Source organism: Diceros bicornis, chromosome 26 (assembly GCF_020826845.1).
Source record: "Diceros bicornis minor isolate mBicDic1 chromosome 26, mDicBic1.mat.cur, whole genome shotgun sequence".
In the NCBI taxonomy this organism is placed as follows: domain Eukaryota; kingdom Metazoa; phylum Chordata; class Mammalia; order Perissodactyla; family Rhinocerotidae; genus Diceros; species Diceros bicornis.
Window position 1 is genome coordinate 2,558,321 of NC_080765.1, and position 14,364 is coordinate 2,572,684.

Here is a 14,364-nt window from a genome sequence, read left to right on the forward strand (position 1 = left end):
GCCATACTGCCTGCCTCAGGTTTTTTTAGACCAGAGCTGAACTCTGAGAGACCCCACTTTCTGCCCTCCCTAAAACTGAGTCTGGGCTCTTCATGGAAGGGGGAGATGTGTGGGAGGCTTTTTGAAGGATCCCCCAACTGGTTCCCATAGTATCACACACACACACCCGCTCCCTGCAGTTGTCCTAGGTCGTTCCTTTCTCAGCTTCTTACCTGCCCTGGGAAGGAGAGGCGGAACCAGGCTGTGGACATTAGCCCCTGCCTTCTAGGGACTGTTCCCCGATTCCTGATAGTGGAGGAAGGCTCAGACATGCTCAACTTTAGTCCATTTTCTCCTTTTGGTCACACACTAAACCAAAACTCCCTAGAAGGTTGGACCTAGGACGGAGATGGACAGGAGGGGCCCAGCCTGCCCCAGGCGGTGCTCATTGGGGTGGGGGTGGGGATGGGGGTGCAAGTACAGTATGTGGCTGAGTGAGCAGCACACACAGGTCCTAAGTGGGGAGACATGGACAACAAGACAGGAATCAAAGGTGTACATGTCTTGGCAATTGTGATATTGTCTTTGGACTTGATCAGGACTTGATTTTATTCCTCTTGAGTCAAACTGCTTTTCCCTCTGTTGCCCTTTTTTTTAATACTGAGTGAAATACAGATCCCAGTTCTGAGGGAGTAGGAGTTGTTTCCATCTGAGGCTCTGGCATTTCATTCACTGAGTGCACCTGTCCTCTGTAATCGCCCCAGCTTGAGCCAAGATGAATAAGGATAGTCTACCTTAGGCCAATGGGTTGTCCATTTGGTCATTATTGACTCCTTATATATATATGCGGTCTTTATAGCCACAGCCTGAGGCTGAGGCACCAAGGGTGGAGCCAAAGTAAGTGGCCACCACACTCTGTTTTGGGGGAATGGCTGAGGGGGTGGGGTGCTTGTGCCTCAGATCTTTGGGCTTCCTAGAAGGTCACCAGATCCCCTGAAGAGAGGCTCAGAGAAGGGACAGCTGGTAAGTGGTGGTGTTACTTCAATCCACTATCTCTTGAATTCAGTGCACTAGAAAAGTGAGCTCTATCCTGGCCTTTCCCTCCTCTCAGATCCTCAGCCTTATAATGAGGTCACAGGCTGCCACCTGCCTATGAGCCGGATCATAGAAGGCCTGCCTTGCCTGCCCTCAGCAGCTTGGCTCTCAGGCCTGCTTGTAGCCCTGATAGCCATAGGGTTTGTGCAAAGCAGCTGAGGGTCCCTCTGTTAGTGTGTTAGGATGATAGTGAGACCTGAGTCTGGACCTTGTGAACTTGAATATGCCAAGAACTCAGTGTGCTCACCCCCAAGAAGCCAGTGCAGAGAGTTCATCTCCACCATCTGTCATGAGGTCATGGTGTCACTCTGGATCTAGCCATCTCACTACTGTCTCTTAAGGCTGTCAGAACCTGGGGTCCTGAGCTGGGTTGGCCCTGCCATCCTGCCTTTGCCCCTTCGGCGTTCAGACTCAGTCCTGGGAGGGGACTGCTACTAGAGAAAAGAAGGCCTGTTTCAGGAGGACCAAGAACAGACCAAGATTCATGGTTCACGGGCCACAGCCAACCCGCACACAGTGTTCGGCTGTGGCTGGCGTGGTGCCTTAAAATAACTTTAGCCAACATTCAAAACTTGGGAGACTTTGCATAAAAAGCTAGATTTCCGGGCCCGGCCTGGTGGCATAGTGGTGAAGTTCGTGCGCTCCCCTTCAGCAGCCTGGGGTTCGCGGGTTCATATCCGGGGTGTGTACCGACGCACCGCTTGTCAAGCCATGCTGTGGTGGCGTCCCATATAAGGTAGAGGAAGATGGGCACAGATGTTAGCCCAGGGACAATCTTCCTCAGCAAAAAAGAGGAGGATTGGCAACGGATGTTAGCTCAGGGCTAGTCTTCCTCACAAAAAAAAATCTAGATTTCTGACTTCTCTCAAAAAATGAGAAAATGTGCCGCCACTGAGCTCACATACCTGCATTACCAGCTGGGAGATGCTGTAACATCTGCCTTTTAGATATCGCTCCCCAGTTCACTACACTCACACCAACGGCCTTGATCCACACACTTGCACCATTTTGCACACAATAGAGAAGTATCTTTCTGTATCCCATGTCTATCAAAAGGGGAAACAAAAGGATGATGCATTTCCAGAAAAATGGGGGAGGGCGTATTTCTTTGTGGAAATGGACTGCTTTGCACCTCTGTGACCTTCCTGGCCCCTGCAGGCATTTGAGTTTGCAGATCCCTAGGCTACATCGTGTGTTGTTATAAGAGCTCACACTGTATGCAGGGAGGCAGAATGTAAATCTTATTTTCTTTGTGGGACAGGAAGAATCTTTTTGAGAAGTCTCCGGTAGTGGCAAGGTCCTAGACAAAGCCAGAGGTCCCTTGGTACAGTAACGCCAATTCCTGCGCTCAATCTTTTGTGTAAAATCCTTGTATAAATTGGGGTAAAACCACAGCTAGTCCAGCTTGGTCTCTTGGAAACCATTTGATTGACTCTAGCCTTGGAGGTCAGGGGCAAGTTCTTAGTCATGGCTTTACAGTGACCACACAATTCAGTGGTAAAGATTTGAGCCCACTCTGGTTCAGGGCCTGCTTAGCTCAGTAAGCCTTGATTGGCAAAAACAAAACACACATTTAATGTTATTATATTTCGTATTTGGAAAATGAGGGAAGCTTAGGAAAATACTCAGAAGCTAATCATTCCCAAATAAGAAGTTATACATAACAGATTTTCTTGAGGGGCAGGAACTCTTTGTTTTTATCAAAAATGAGTGGGAGTTTTGTTACTTGGGCAATTTTTTGGTTTTGGTTTGTAAAAACACTGGTGGTCTGTAATAGGTGGGACCTTTCTCATGGTTCCCTTGGTGTAGACCCTCAAGTTTGTTCTCTCTCACAGAAGATTACAGCCAGGAACATTCCCTGGGGCCCCAGAACCAGGAAACAGAAAATTCCAGAAGTTATCAGGCAGGAGAGAGAGCCCAGATTGCCTGGAACCTTCCAGAACATTCCATGTACCTTCAAGCAGGTGGGTTAATGAAGTTTGTTAACTCTCCAACTCTAAGCCTTTCCCATGGCCCATAGCTGGGCCCACTCCACTCTGGTGGTACTGTATCCACCTGCCTCAGGTCTTTTTCATGCTAGAGCTGAACACTGAGGGGCCTTGCTCCCTACTCCATCTAAAACTGAGTCTGAGCTCTTTGAGGAAAGTGAGGGGTGTGGAAGGCCCTTTGAAGGACCCCATCTTTTCCCCTCCCAGTCCTTCCCTTGCTTGGGTCATTGCTTTCTCTTCTTACCTTTCCTAGGGAGGGGAGGCTGAACTAGGCTGTGGACATTAGGCTCTGCCTTCTAGAGGCTGCTCCCCAATTCATAATAGTGGAGGAAGGCTCAGACACACCTAGCCTTAGCCCCTTTTCTCCTTTTGGTTACAAACAAAAAACTCCCTAGAAGCATGGACCAGGAATGGTAAGCCAGGGCAAGAGGGGCCAGCCTGCCCCAGGCTGTGCTGAGAATGCGGGAGGTCTTCCAGAGCTGTTCAGTCTCCTGCCATCTCAGGCAGGCACCCTGTGGTTCCAGTGTCCCTCTGCCTCCAGCAGCTCAAGTGCTAGCAGTGAGGAGAGTAGGAGAGCCAAGGCCTGTGTGGATGGAGGTTCTCAAGTGGGCGCTGTCAGTACTCTGACTGCACCCTACCAGGGGGAGATCCAGCTGGACTTGAAGGGCTCTTGAAAGCTCCAATGGGCCAGTCCCTCCAACCCTTGCCTAAATCTCTAAAGATCCCATCAAGCGGTCCCTCAGGCACTGCTTGCACGTCTTTAGGAATGGGGACCATCTACCTCCAGTAGCCGCCCTGACTTAAGAGCCTCACACTGAACCAAAATCTGGCTCCCTGTGGTTTCCCCTTTTTGGTCTTGACTCCCATGTGAGTCAAGCTCTACGTGATCTCGGGCTCTACCTCTCTAGCCTTTGGAGATTCAAAGACTAAACATTAGACACACACGTCTCAAACAGATCCCTCGACTCTTCCTCCTGCGACTTGGTCCCAATCCTCTTTCTCATCATTATTACTGCAAAGGTACTGTTTTGGGGGTCCCTCTAACAGTGCAAAACTTCAGTGAAAAGTAGAGCCAACCCAATACTTCCCTCTTTCTAGATGGTTATATCCCTATTAACAAGGACCAAGATCACACTAGCTTCTACAGCACTCTGACTCTCCCCTCTTATTTGTAGGACCTTCCATGCCTCCCTACCAAACTGTATCTCATTAGACTTGACCTAAGCTGATGCAGGGCATGTTCCCGCTCTCCCAACTTCTTGTCCCACACTCATGGGCCAAGCTGGCCACCTAGTATTTACCCTAGCTGAAGACAGATCCCTTCAGCCCTCTTCCATCACTCAGTGGGGGTGGTCATTTGGCAGGCCAGAGAAGGAGCAGGTACCATCTTGATCAGGCTTACAGGCAACCCAGGAAAAGAAGGTGCATACAGGTGATGCCATTGGAGAACAGTGATGGAGCAGAGTGTGCTTCTGGCCAGAGGTGCTGGGAAGTTAAGAGTTAGGAAAGACTCCCATGGGTTGGTGATCAGAGACGGCTTCATGGAAGAGGCAAGAACAGTGCTGGACCCGAAGGACAGCTGGGCTTTGGATGGGCAGAGAGGAAGGGAGGTCATCTCAGGAGAAGGAAGTGCAGAAGCTGAGATGTGGAGGCTGCAACAGCAGAGTAGCTGGTGGAGGGGCCAGAGAGGAGTCAGGCAGCAGCAGCATCCTCATCATCACATTTATTGACGGCCCCTGGGAGGCGGGGCTGGGAACAGAACATACAAAGACAAGGACCTGCCCTCAAAAAGGTTCCATTCTAAGGAGACTGGGACAGAAAAATACAGAATGGTCTTTCCTGGGGATGGCCCACTCTCACCTGTGCAGGTCAGAAGGCCCTGGCCTACCTTGCCCCAGGGTCTGGAGCATGAGTGGGGCACATAGTAGCCCCAGGGCCATGGTGACCCTGACCCTGGTCAGCTGGGGCCTGACCACCTGGCTCCTAGGCGGCGGGCCCCAGAACTGGGGGAAAGATAGGCTCAGGACTTGATGGAAAACACTCCTGTCGGCCTTGGCACTGTGCGAGCCCAGTGGAGTGGTGGGGTGCGATGGGCCCCTAGGCAGGGTCCCTTGGGGGAAGCGGATACCTTCCCAGGCCCCCATGAGTCAAGTTCTTTCATTGGGGCTGGCCCATCACCAAAGAGGCTCCAGCCAGGGAGAAAAAAAGGCAAAGCTTCCTCAGCGCCAGAGGCATAATAGCCTGCCCACCCCACCCTGGCCCTCTCTCTGGGCATCTTCCAGGTGACCCTCCTCCCCAGCTCAGCCTCCAGGGCCAGGGCCTGCCTGAGGCCAGGGGGAGGGGCCTGCCCCTCCCCCCACCCAGGCAATGGGGGAGGAGGAGGAGCCACGCATCAAGTTTGTCTGGGCCCCCCACTGGGGGGCCATACCCTGGATCCTACCGGTGGGGGGGCTCTGGCTGCGAGGGCCGAGGGCTCAGCAGAGGGGCTGGGCCAAGGGGGCACCCGGGGGAGCCCTTCAGTGGGGGCACTGGGCGGGAGTCCAAGGGGGGCAGGCTCCGGGGCACTGCTGGTGGCACCCGGGCGGCCCCGGTGGGCAGGACGGCTGCAGCGGGGAAGGGTTTGGGGGGATCCGCAGCAGCAGTGGGGGCTGGCTGAGCAGACCGCTCCCGGCGCCGCAGCAGCTCCTGCAGCTTCTCCGCCTGGGTCCGCCTCAGGTGGGCCAGGGCCCGGCCGCGCTGGAAGGCGGGCAGGAAAGCTTCCAGGCTCTGCTCCCCCAGCAGCAGCTGCTCCATCTGCTCCTGGGACAGGGAGAAAGGGACGGTTTGGGAGGAGCATGGCCAAAGACCTCTCAGCCTCCCACCCTGAATCCCTTCCAGTTGGCGACCACCCCACAACTAGGGGACGGGGCACCTGAGTTCCAGCCTGGGCTTGCCTCTAACATGCTGAGTGACTGCGGACAAATGTCCTCTACTCTCAAGCCTTTGATTTCCTTACTGTCACCAGACTTGCTGGGTCAGAGATGAGAGGATCAGAGATGGGGACGCGCTTGAAGTAGCCTAGGGTGTCTCATCAAGGCCAGGGCCAGGGCCAGGGCCCACCTCCCCAGCCTCCTTCTGCTCACTGAGCACCCTGCCCCCACCCCAGCACCAAGAAGTCCGTCCAGCTCCTCTGTAGACCCGTCCTGCACTGCCCTGAGGCGTTCACAGGGAGCCAGGGTGGGGTGGTGTCACGGGGGGACAGCGAGCCCTGCTGTCCATGTGGACAGCTGGACAGCAATGCAGTGGGCTCTCCTGGGGGCCAGGCCCTCAGGGTAGGCTTCCTGGAGGAGGGGTTCTCAAGCCTGCAATGTAAGAATGAAGGCGGGGGATGATCATACGATGGGTCTCCCTCCCTGTCCCCAGGCCCAGCCACCCCTCCCCTCACCTCAGCCTCCTGCTCAGCTTCTTCCAGCTCAGCCTGCAGCCAGCCCAGCGCGCAGTGGGGGCTCCAGCGATGCATGCTTTCCTCTGAGGGCCACGGAGGGACAGAGTGAAGAGCCCCTGCCCTCAGGCCCGGCATCCAGGACAGGCAAGCCAGAGCCCCAGGGCCCACTCCCGACCCTCGCCCTGTATGTGATTCTATGCTTCCTGGCCCCTCTCTGGATCCTCAGGTTCCTCCTCTGTACAATGCCCACGGGATCAGGTTGTGCACCTCCCCCCAAGGTTCTGTCCCCAGTCCTAGTGCAAAAGAGGAAGCAGGGGCTTTGTCTCCTACAGCACCCCAGGCCCTTGGGTATTGTTCCCCCTTTTCTCCCACTGCCCAGGGCCCCCATCTGGCCTCTCCAACCCAGCTCTGCTCACCGAATGCTCACTTCCCCAACTCAGTTTTCCAGGAGTAGCTCCCCTCAGACTTGCCCAGGAAATAGGTCTGCCCAAGTCCCACCCTTCAGAGCCTGGCACTTCCCCAGGCCAACCAGCCATATGGCCACTGCCCCCACCCCAGGCGGTTCTCCCAGCTGTGCCCTCACCCAGTCGCTGCAGCTTGTCTGCACAGCTCTCAGCCACCTCTCGAAGCTCCTGGTACTTGATGGCCAGGGCAGCCCGGCCCATCTCCAGGCGGGGCCGCAATGCCAGGTTCTCCTTGGCTAGCGCGTAGTTGGAGGCCAGGCATGCTTCACGCTCCAGCTGCAGGCCTTGGAACTGCCGGCAGAGAAGAGCCAAGAGGCCCACTCGGAGCCTGCCCACGTCCACCTCCTGCCACCCTGGGCAACAGTGCCCACAGGCCAAGCCAAAGCACCCCACCCTTCAGGATGGCGAGCCAACAGGTGGAGGGACTACACGAGGCCTGGACCAGGCTTTGCCTTGAGCTCCCTCTCTGGGCCTCAGTTTCCTCTTCTCCAAAGTCAGCGGAAAACACCTACCTTGTAGGGTCGTTGTGAGACTGGAGTGAGGAAAACTATGAAGGCCTCTACAAATGTTAGTTAATTTTTAATTTTTCAATTACTCTGTCTGCTCTGGTCCCTGAGGAGTCCCCCTCCCTCCTCTGTCCCATTTCCCACGCACGGGCAGCTTCCCTCTCATTCTAGGCCTTTGTCTGCTTCCTCCTCAGGTGTTTGTGCTGAAAACACTCCCACCCCTGCTCCTACTCTCCAGAGTGATGTCTTCACCCTGTCCCTGCATAGTACCCCCTCAAGCCACCCTCTTTTCCCTTTATACCCCCTCCTTCTGCCCTCCAGTGGAATCCCACACCCCAAGGAATACACACCCCCTTTTCCTTCCTGATCCCTAGCACCTGCTCCGAGCTTTCCTTCTCTTGCAGAAAGCAGACCCCCTTTCTTTCCTGCTCTGGAGAATGCTTTTTCCTTGTGTTTCTAGGAGGGCCAACGCTCCCCTCCCTGTCCCTGGAGAACGCACTACCCTCCCTCTGTCCCCTGTAGGATGCACATGCCCCTCCTCTGCCTCCCTCCAATATACACTTTCCCTCCCCACAGACAACCAGCCCAGGCCTAGCTCCTGTGCAATATACAACTTTCTCTTATGGTGGCCTATGCAATACACACCTCGGCTTTCAGTAACCCTCCCCAACGGAAGACACAAAGCCTCCTCTTGCACCCCCAGAATGCGGACGCCCCCCCAGTGGTCCCCCCAGGTGTCAAACAGGCCCCTAGTTCTCCCTGTGGAAGGCGCCTCCCCTTTCTGGCCCTACAGAACGTGGGTGTGCGAGCCAGGGCCCCCCACAACACAGCCACCCCGTGTCCCCCCGAAACACACCTCCCCGGAGCATCCGCTGTAGGACACGCCTCGCGGCCATCCGGGGGTGCGCGGGCGCCTCCTTGGGTCTCCGGCGCCCCACCCGCCCCAGGTCGGCTCCGGGCGACCCCTTCCCGGGGGCGGCTCCGCGGGGCCCACTCGTACGTGCCAGGCTCCCGCGCCCACCAGCGGCCTCGCGGCCCGGCCCGCGCGGTCCTTGGGTCGGTCGGCAGGTCCGGCAGGCCGCGGCCCGTCCCCCGCGCCCCCCGCCCGCACTCCCCGCGCTACCTTCCTGCTGAGCCGCACGATCCGGTCCAGCTTGGGCTCATCCTGAAGCAGGTCCCGGAGCTGCCCGGTGCTGAGGATCCCAAAGCGCCCCGGGCTGCCGGGCTCCGGCCCCGCCCGCGCCGCCCGGGCCCGGTACATGCCGCCCGCCCGCGCCCCCAGCTCGGCTGCTGGCTCGGCCCGCTCGGCCCGTTCCGCCCCGGCTCCGCTCCGCTCCGCTCTGCTCCGGCTCCGGGATCCGGCTCCGGCTCGGGCCGCGCGCCTCTCCGCCGCCAGGGGGCGCCCCGCCCCCTCTTAAAGGGGCCGCGGCGCGGGGGCTGCGGGTGGGGCGCGGAGAGGCGGGCCGCACCCTGCCCACCCCGGCGCAGCCGCCGCGCCGCGCGTCCCGCACCCGCGGACTGCGGCGCAAACTCAGCCTCCTGCCGCCTTCCAGGTGTCCGAGACCACCTCTCTCTGCATCCCTTCTCCCGGCCGTCGTTCACCACGCCCCCGGGTCGCACTCGCCCACCCTGGGCGTTCCCAGTTTGCAGGGCTGCTGCACATTTCCCCTCGGACTCGCACAAGTTTTCTGAGGCTGGCTGGGCGCCGGGAGCCCTTGCCCTGCTAACTTGGACAAGCCATTCACCTCCCCAAGCCTCAGTTTCCTCTTCTGCAAAATGGGATGACGATACATACTGTGAGGATCAGAGAGAGGGAACGTTGAGGGCCTCACCTGTGGTAAGTGAATACCTCACACGAGTTATTGCTATTTCAGAGATCAGAAAACAGATTCACAGAGATGATGTCACCTCCCCAAAATCACATTACAGGTCAATGACAGTCTCAGTTCTTGCTGTCTGTGCAGTGTCCACAGAGCACACGATGCCTCTCTGTGCTGGGCATGGGCTGGGCCCTGTGGGGCGTCGTACCTGCCCGCAGAGAGCACATGGAGTAAGGCAGAGTCACAGGCTCACTCAGCTTCTTTAGTACAAGACAGAATGGCAGGTGCCGCCACAGGATGTTGTCCTGTGTGATTCCTGTGTGAGGCCAGAAGATGTCATGCACCTTGTCTTCACAACTAGGCTTGGCCGGTGCCGTTGTCAGGAAACAGACACTCGGAGATGAAGTCACTAGTCTAAAATCAAGCAGTGGTGAGTGAGCTTGTTCTACTTCACACTACTAAGAAAGCACGGAGAGGGGACCCGGGCAACCAGAAAGGCTCCCCAGACAGGCTGACATTTGAGCTGGGTTTTGAGGGATGAATAGGAATTCTGAAATTAAAGGAGAAAATAATGAAACCAAAGAGAAGTCTATAAGCCAAGGCATGGGAGCTACAGAGCCCCACAAGGACTCTTATCAATCCAGTCAGAGCACACCGGGCATGGTAGAGAAGTCTGAGAAAGAGACAGAGCTGATGGAGGGGGGCAGGACAGGTTTGTTGACAGACTGGGAAGGCAACGCTTCTTCCACATTTTTGTGATAACTGAAATTTGGTTTTCCCCTTCAAGACTCAGCTGGAACATCACCACCTCCAGGAAGCCCTCTCCACCTCCCCAGACTAGGTTGTGCACTCCTCTCCCCTGGACAGTCCCTGCTGTCCCTCCACCATGATCCTGGGCACTATCAACAGCCCCACCACACTCCCCAGTTTCCTGGCTATGATCTCCCTGGTTCTGCTCTGCCTCCTCAGGACCCACTATTTCCACCAAGCTTCCAGGGGCCTCCTAGACACTCCCCATCCCGGGCCCTCCTTTGGCCCTTCCTACTCTAAGCCACAGGCCTTCTTCACTCTAAGAGGCCCTGGTGAGATCTGATGGGAGGCTCCTGCCTCAGTTTATCCCCTCTTTCTCACCAGCCCCTCTTTGTTCAGCCCAGTGGGCCTCCTGTTGAATGCCCCACAACAATGTCCCCTGTAAACCTTCCCCACACTCCTCAGACCCCACACTTACTCCCAACCATCTCAGTAGATACCTCCACTGCCCATCACATGGAGAAGCTTCTGTCACTTCCTGCCCCACCTCTTTGGATTTTCTCTGCATCTGCCCCAGCGTCCTTCCTTTCTTCTGCCTCCAGGAAGGGCAGCCTCTCCTCATTCCAGAGCCAACCCAGGTACCCTTGCTATGGGTCTCACCTTCACCTGCCTCCTCCAAGATGCCTTGCCCCCCTCTAGTTGTTCTGTCTCTCTTCCTCTGTCTCTTTCACCTTTAATTTCTGGCTTTAGACTGATACCTCCTTCTCACCCCCTCCCCCAGTATTTTGAAAGTAGCCTGTTATAGACTGAATGCTTATGTCCCCCCAAAATTCATATGTTGAAGTCCTAACCCCCAATGTGATGGCATTTGGAAGTGAGGCCTTTGGGAGGTAATCAGATTTGGGTGAGGTCATGAGAGTGGGACCCCCGTGATGGGATTAGTGTCCTTATAAGAAGAGAAAGAGAGCTGAGTTCTTTCTCTCTCCACCATGTGAGGACGCAGCGAGAAGGCTGCTGTCTACAAGCCAAGGAGGGAGCTCTCCCCAGAAACCAAGTCTGCTGGCACCTTGATCCTGGACTTCCCAGCCTCCAGAATCGTGAGAAATAAATGTTGTTTAAAGTCACCCCGGGCGGGGGCCAGCCCCGGGGCGCAAGTGGTTAAGTGCGCGCGCTCCGCTGCGGCGGCCCAGGGTTCGCAGGTTCGGATCCCGGGCGCGCACTGACGCACGGCTTGTTAAGCCATGCTGTGGCGGCGTCCCATATAAAGTGGAGGAAGATGGGCACGGATGTTAGCCCAGGGCCAGTCTTCCTCAAGAAAGAAGGGGAGGATTGGCATCAGATGTTAGCTCAGGGCTAGTCCTCCTCACAAGAAAAAAAAAAAAGATAATGAGCCATTAAAAAATAAATAAATAAATAAATAAAGTCACCCGGTCTGGGGTATTTTGTGACGGCAGCCGAGCTGACTAAGCCATCCCCTCGACACTCTGCACTCCCTGTGTCCATTTTCTCACCCCCGTATTCCTGTACCCAGTCTGACGTCACCCCATCTCACCACTTCAGGGGCATTGCTCTAGGCAAGGGCATGACCACCTGCTTACTGGCAAGGCCCTTCTTTTTCACATTCAACTCCATTGACCACAAAGCAGTCAGAGCCCAGATAATTTCATAGCCATCAGGTTGGTGAAAATTAAAAAGTCAGGTAATATCAAGTGTTGGTGAGGATGGGAAGCACAAGAATCTTTAGGCACTGCTAGTGGGAGAAAGAATCAACTCACTTTGGAGAGCGCCTTGACAAACTCATGATTCAAAGATGCTCATATCACACCACCCAGCTGTTCCCCTTTGTGGTGGACAGAATAACGGCTCCCAAAGATGTCCACATCCTAATCCCTGGAATCTGTGAATGTGTTACCTTACATGGCAAAAAGGACTTGGCAGATGTGATTAAGGACCTCGAGATGGAGAGATTATCCTGGAGGGAGGCAGGAGGGTCAGAATCAGAAGAGATGTGACAATGGAAGCAGAGGGTCGGAGTCAGAGAGAAATTTGAAGACGCTACGTTGTGGCTTTGAAGATGCAGGAAAAGCCACGAGCCAAAGACTGCAGGCAGCCTCTAGAAGCTGGAAAAGGCCAGGAAATGGATTCTCCCCTGAGACTCCAAAGGGAGCATGACCCTGCCAATACCTTGATTTGAGCCCAGTCATACCCATTTCAGACTTCTAACACCCAAAACTGTAAGATAATAAATTTGTGTTGTGTTAAGGCACTAATTTGGTAATTTGTTACAGCAGCAATAGGAAACTAATACAGACTCGAAGGAATTTTCACTCCCTTGGACTAGGAGACAAGAACAGGAATGTTCACAGCAGCTCTACTTGTAGTAACAACAAACTGGAAACAACCCAAAAGTCCAACCCCAGGAGAATGGAGAGGAACTGATGAGCCTTCAGACAGTAGAACACCTCGTACTACACAGCAACAGAAATGGGCAAATTACAGCTACACATGTCAATTTGGATGAATCTCACAAACACCACTGAGTGAAAAAAGGCGGCCTCAGAAGAGTACATTATCATACTGTTTATATAAAGTTTAGAAACATGCAAAACTACACTTCATATTGCTTGGAGATATGTTCAAAGTAAAAGTGTGGAACAATAAATAGCAATTCAATACCCATTAGGAGCACGGCTGTCTGGCAGGCGGGCATGGAGTCAGGGAGGAGACAGAGGGACTTCAACGGCATTGATAGATAGTTCGATTTCTTAAGCTGCTTGGGGGTACACAGGTGTGCACTCTGTTATTCTTTATACTTTTTCGTGAGTCTGAAGACTTTTATATAAAATTAATAATTTTTAGGGTCTATTTTTAAACCTTATCTTTGGAGTCAGACATTCTGAGCTCTGCCACTTCCTATGTGACCAAGAGCAAATTCCTTAGTTCCCTGAGCCTCAATGATATCTTCTGTAAAACGGGTAGTTGAAGGGTTGGGTGACTTGATAGAAGTGTCTAGCATGATGCCTGGCACTTAGTCGATGCTCCAAAAACAGAAGCTGCAATGGGTTTCTCTTTCTGGAAACACTCCATTGGTTTTAATTTATGGAACACCTACTATCTGCTAGGGACTTCCAGAAGCTGACCATGCAAAGAGGACACTTCAGCTTTGGGGTTCTGCTCCCCGGTTCAGCTTTAAATTCATTATTCTCCAAGGATCCAATCGCCACCCCCCTTTAAAAAGAAAAAAAAGCTTTATTGAGATATAATTCGCATGCCGTACAATTCAACAATTTAAATGGTACAATTCAGTGGTTTTTGCTGTATTTGCAGAGTTATGCAACCACTGGCACAATTTTAGAACATTTACATCACCCCCAAAAGAAACTCTGTACCCATTAGCAGTCATTCCCCATTTCCCCCAATACCACTCCCACCCCCAGCTCCAGGCAACCACTAATCTGCTTTCTGTCTCTATAGATTTACCTGTTCTGGACGTTTCATGTGAATGGAATCCTAGATGTGGTCTTTTGTGACTGGATTCTTTCATTTAACATAGTGTTTTCAAGATTCATTCGTGTTGTAGCATTTATTAGCATATGATTCCTTTTGATTTTTTTTGCAGTAAAATATACGTAACAAAATTTATCATTTTAATCATTGTAAACTATACAGTTCTGTGACACTAAGTACATTCGTATTGTTCTGCAACCATCACTGCCATCCAACTCCAGAGCTTTTTCATCTTCCCAAACTGAAACTCTGTACCCATTAAACACTAACTCCCCATTACCCCCTCACACCAGCCCCTGACACTCACCATTCTACTTTCTGTCTATGAATTTGACCACCCTAGGTACCTCATATAAGTGGAGTCATACAGTATTTGTCCTTTTGTGACTAGTTTATATCACTTAGCTTAATGTCTTCAAGGTTTATCCATGTTGTAGCATGTATCAGAATTTCCTTCCTTTTTAAGGCTGAAATAGGGCCGGACCCGTGGCTTAGCGGTTAAGTGCCCCCGCTCCGCTACTGGCGGCCCGGGTTCAGATCTCGGGCGCGCACCAACGCACCACTTCTCTGGCCATGCTGAGGCCGCATCCCACATACAGCAACTAGAAGGATGTGCAACTGTGACACACAACTATCAACTGGGGCTTTGGGGGAAAAAAAGGAGGAGGATTGGCAATAGATGTTAGCTCAGAGCCGGTCTTCCTCAGCAAAAAGAGGAAGATTAGCACGGATGTTAGCTTAGGGCTGATCTTCCTCACACACAAAAAAAAATGAAAGGAAGGAGGGAAGGAGGGAAGGAAGGAGGGGAGGGAGGAGGGAAGGGAAGGAAGG

The 14,364-nt window shown here is 53.8% G+C and overlaps 1 protein-coding gene across 1 annotated transcript; it reads right to left on the reverse strand.

Annotated features, from left to right (window-relative positions):
- Nucleotides 1-3,791: 3,791 nt before the first annotated feature.
- Nucleotides 3,792-8,721, reverse strand: VPS37D (VPS37D subunit of ESCRT-I). The gene is made up of 4 exons (XM_058568992.1): nt 8,580-8,721; nt 7,070-7,241; nt 6,487-6,569; nt 3,792-5,861 (listed from the first exon to the last, which is right to left on the reverse strand). The coding sequence occupies exons 1-4, from the start codon at nt 8,715-8,717 to the stop codon at nt 5,499-5,501; spliced, it is 756 nt and encodes a 251-aa protein (XP_058424975.1). The 5' UTR covers nt 8,718-8,721; the 3' UTR covers nt 3,792-5,498.
- Between the last annotated feature and the right edge of the window lie 5,643 nt (nt 8,722-14,364).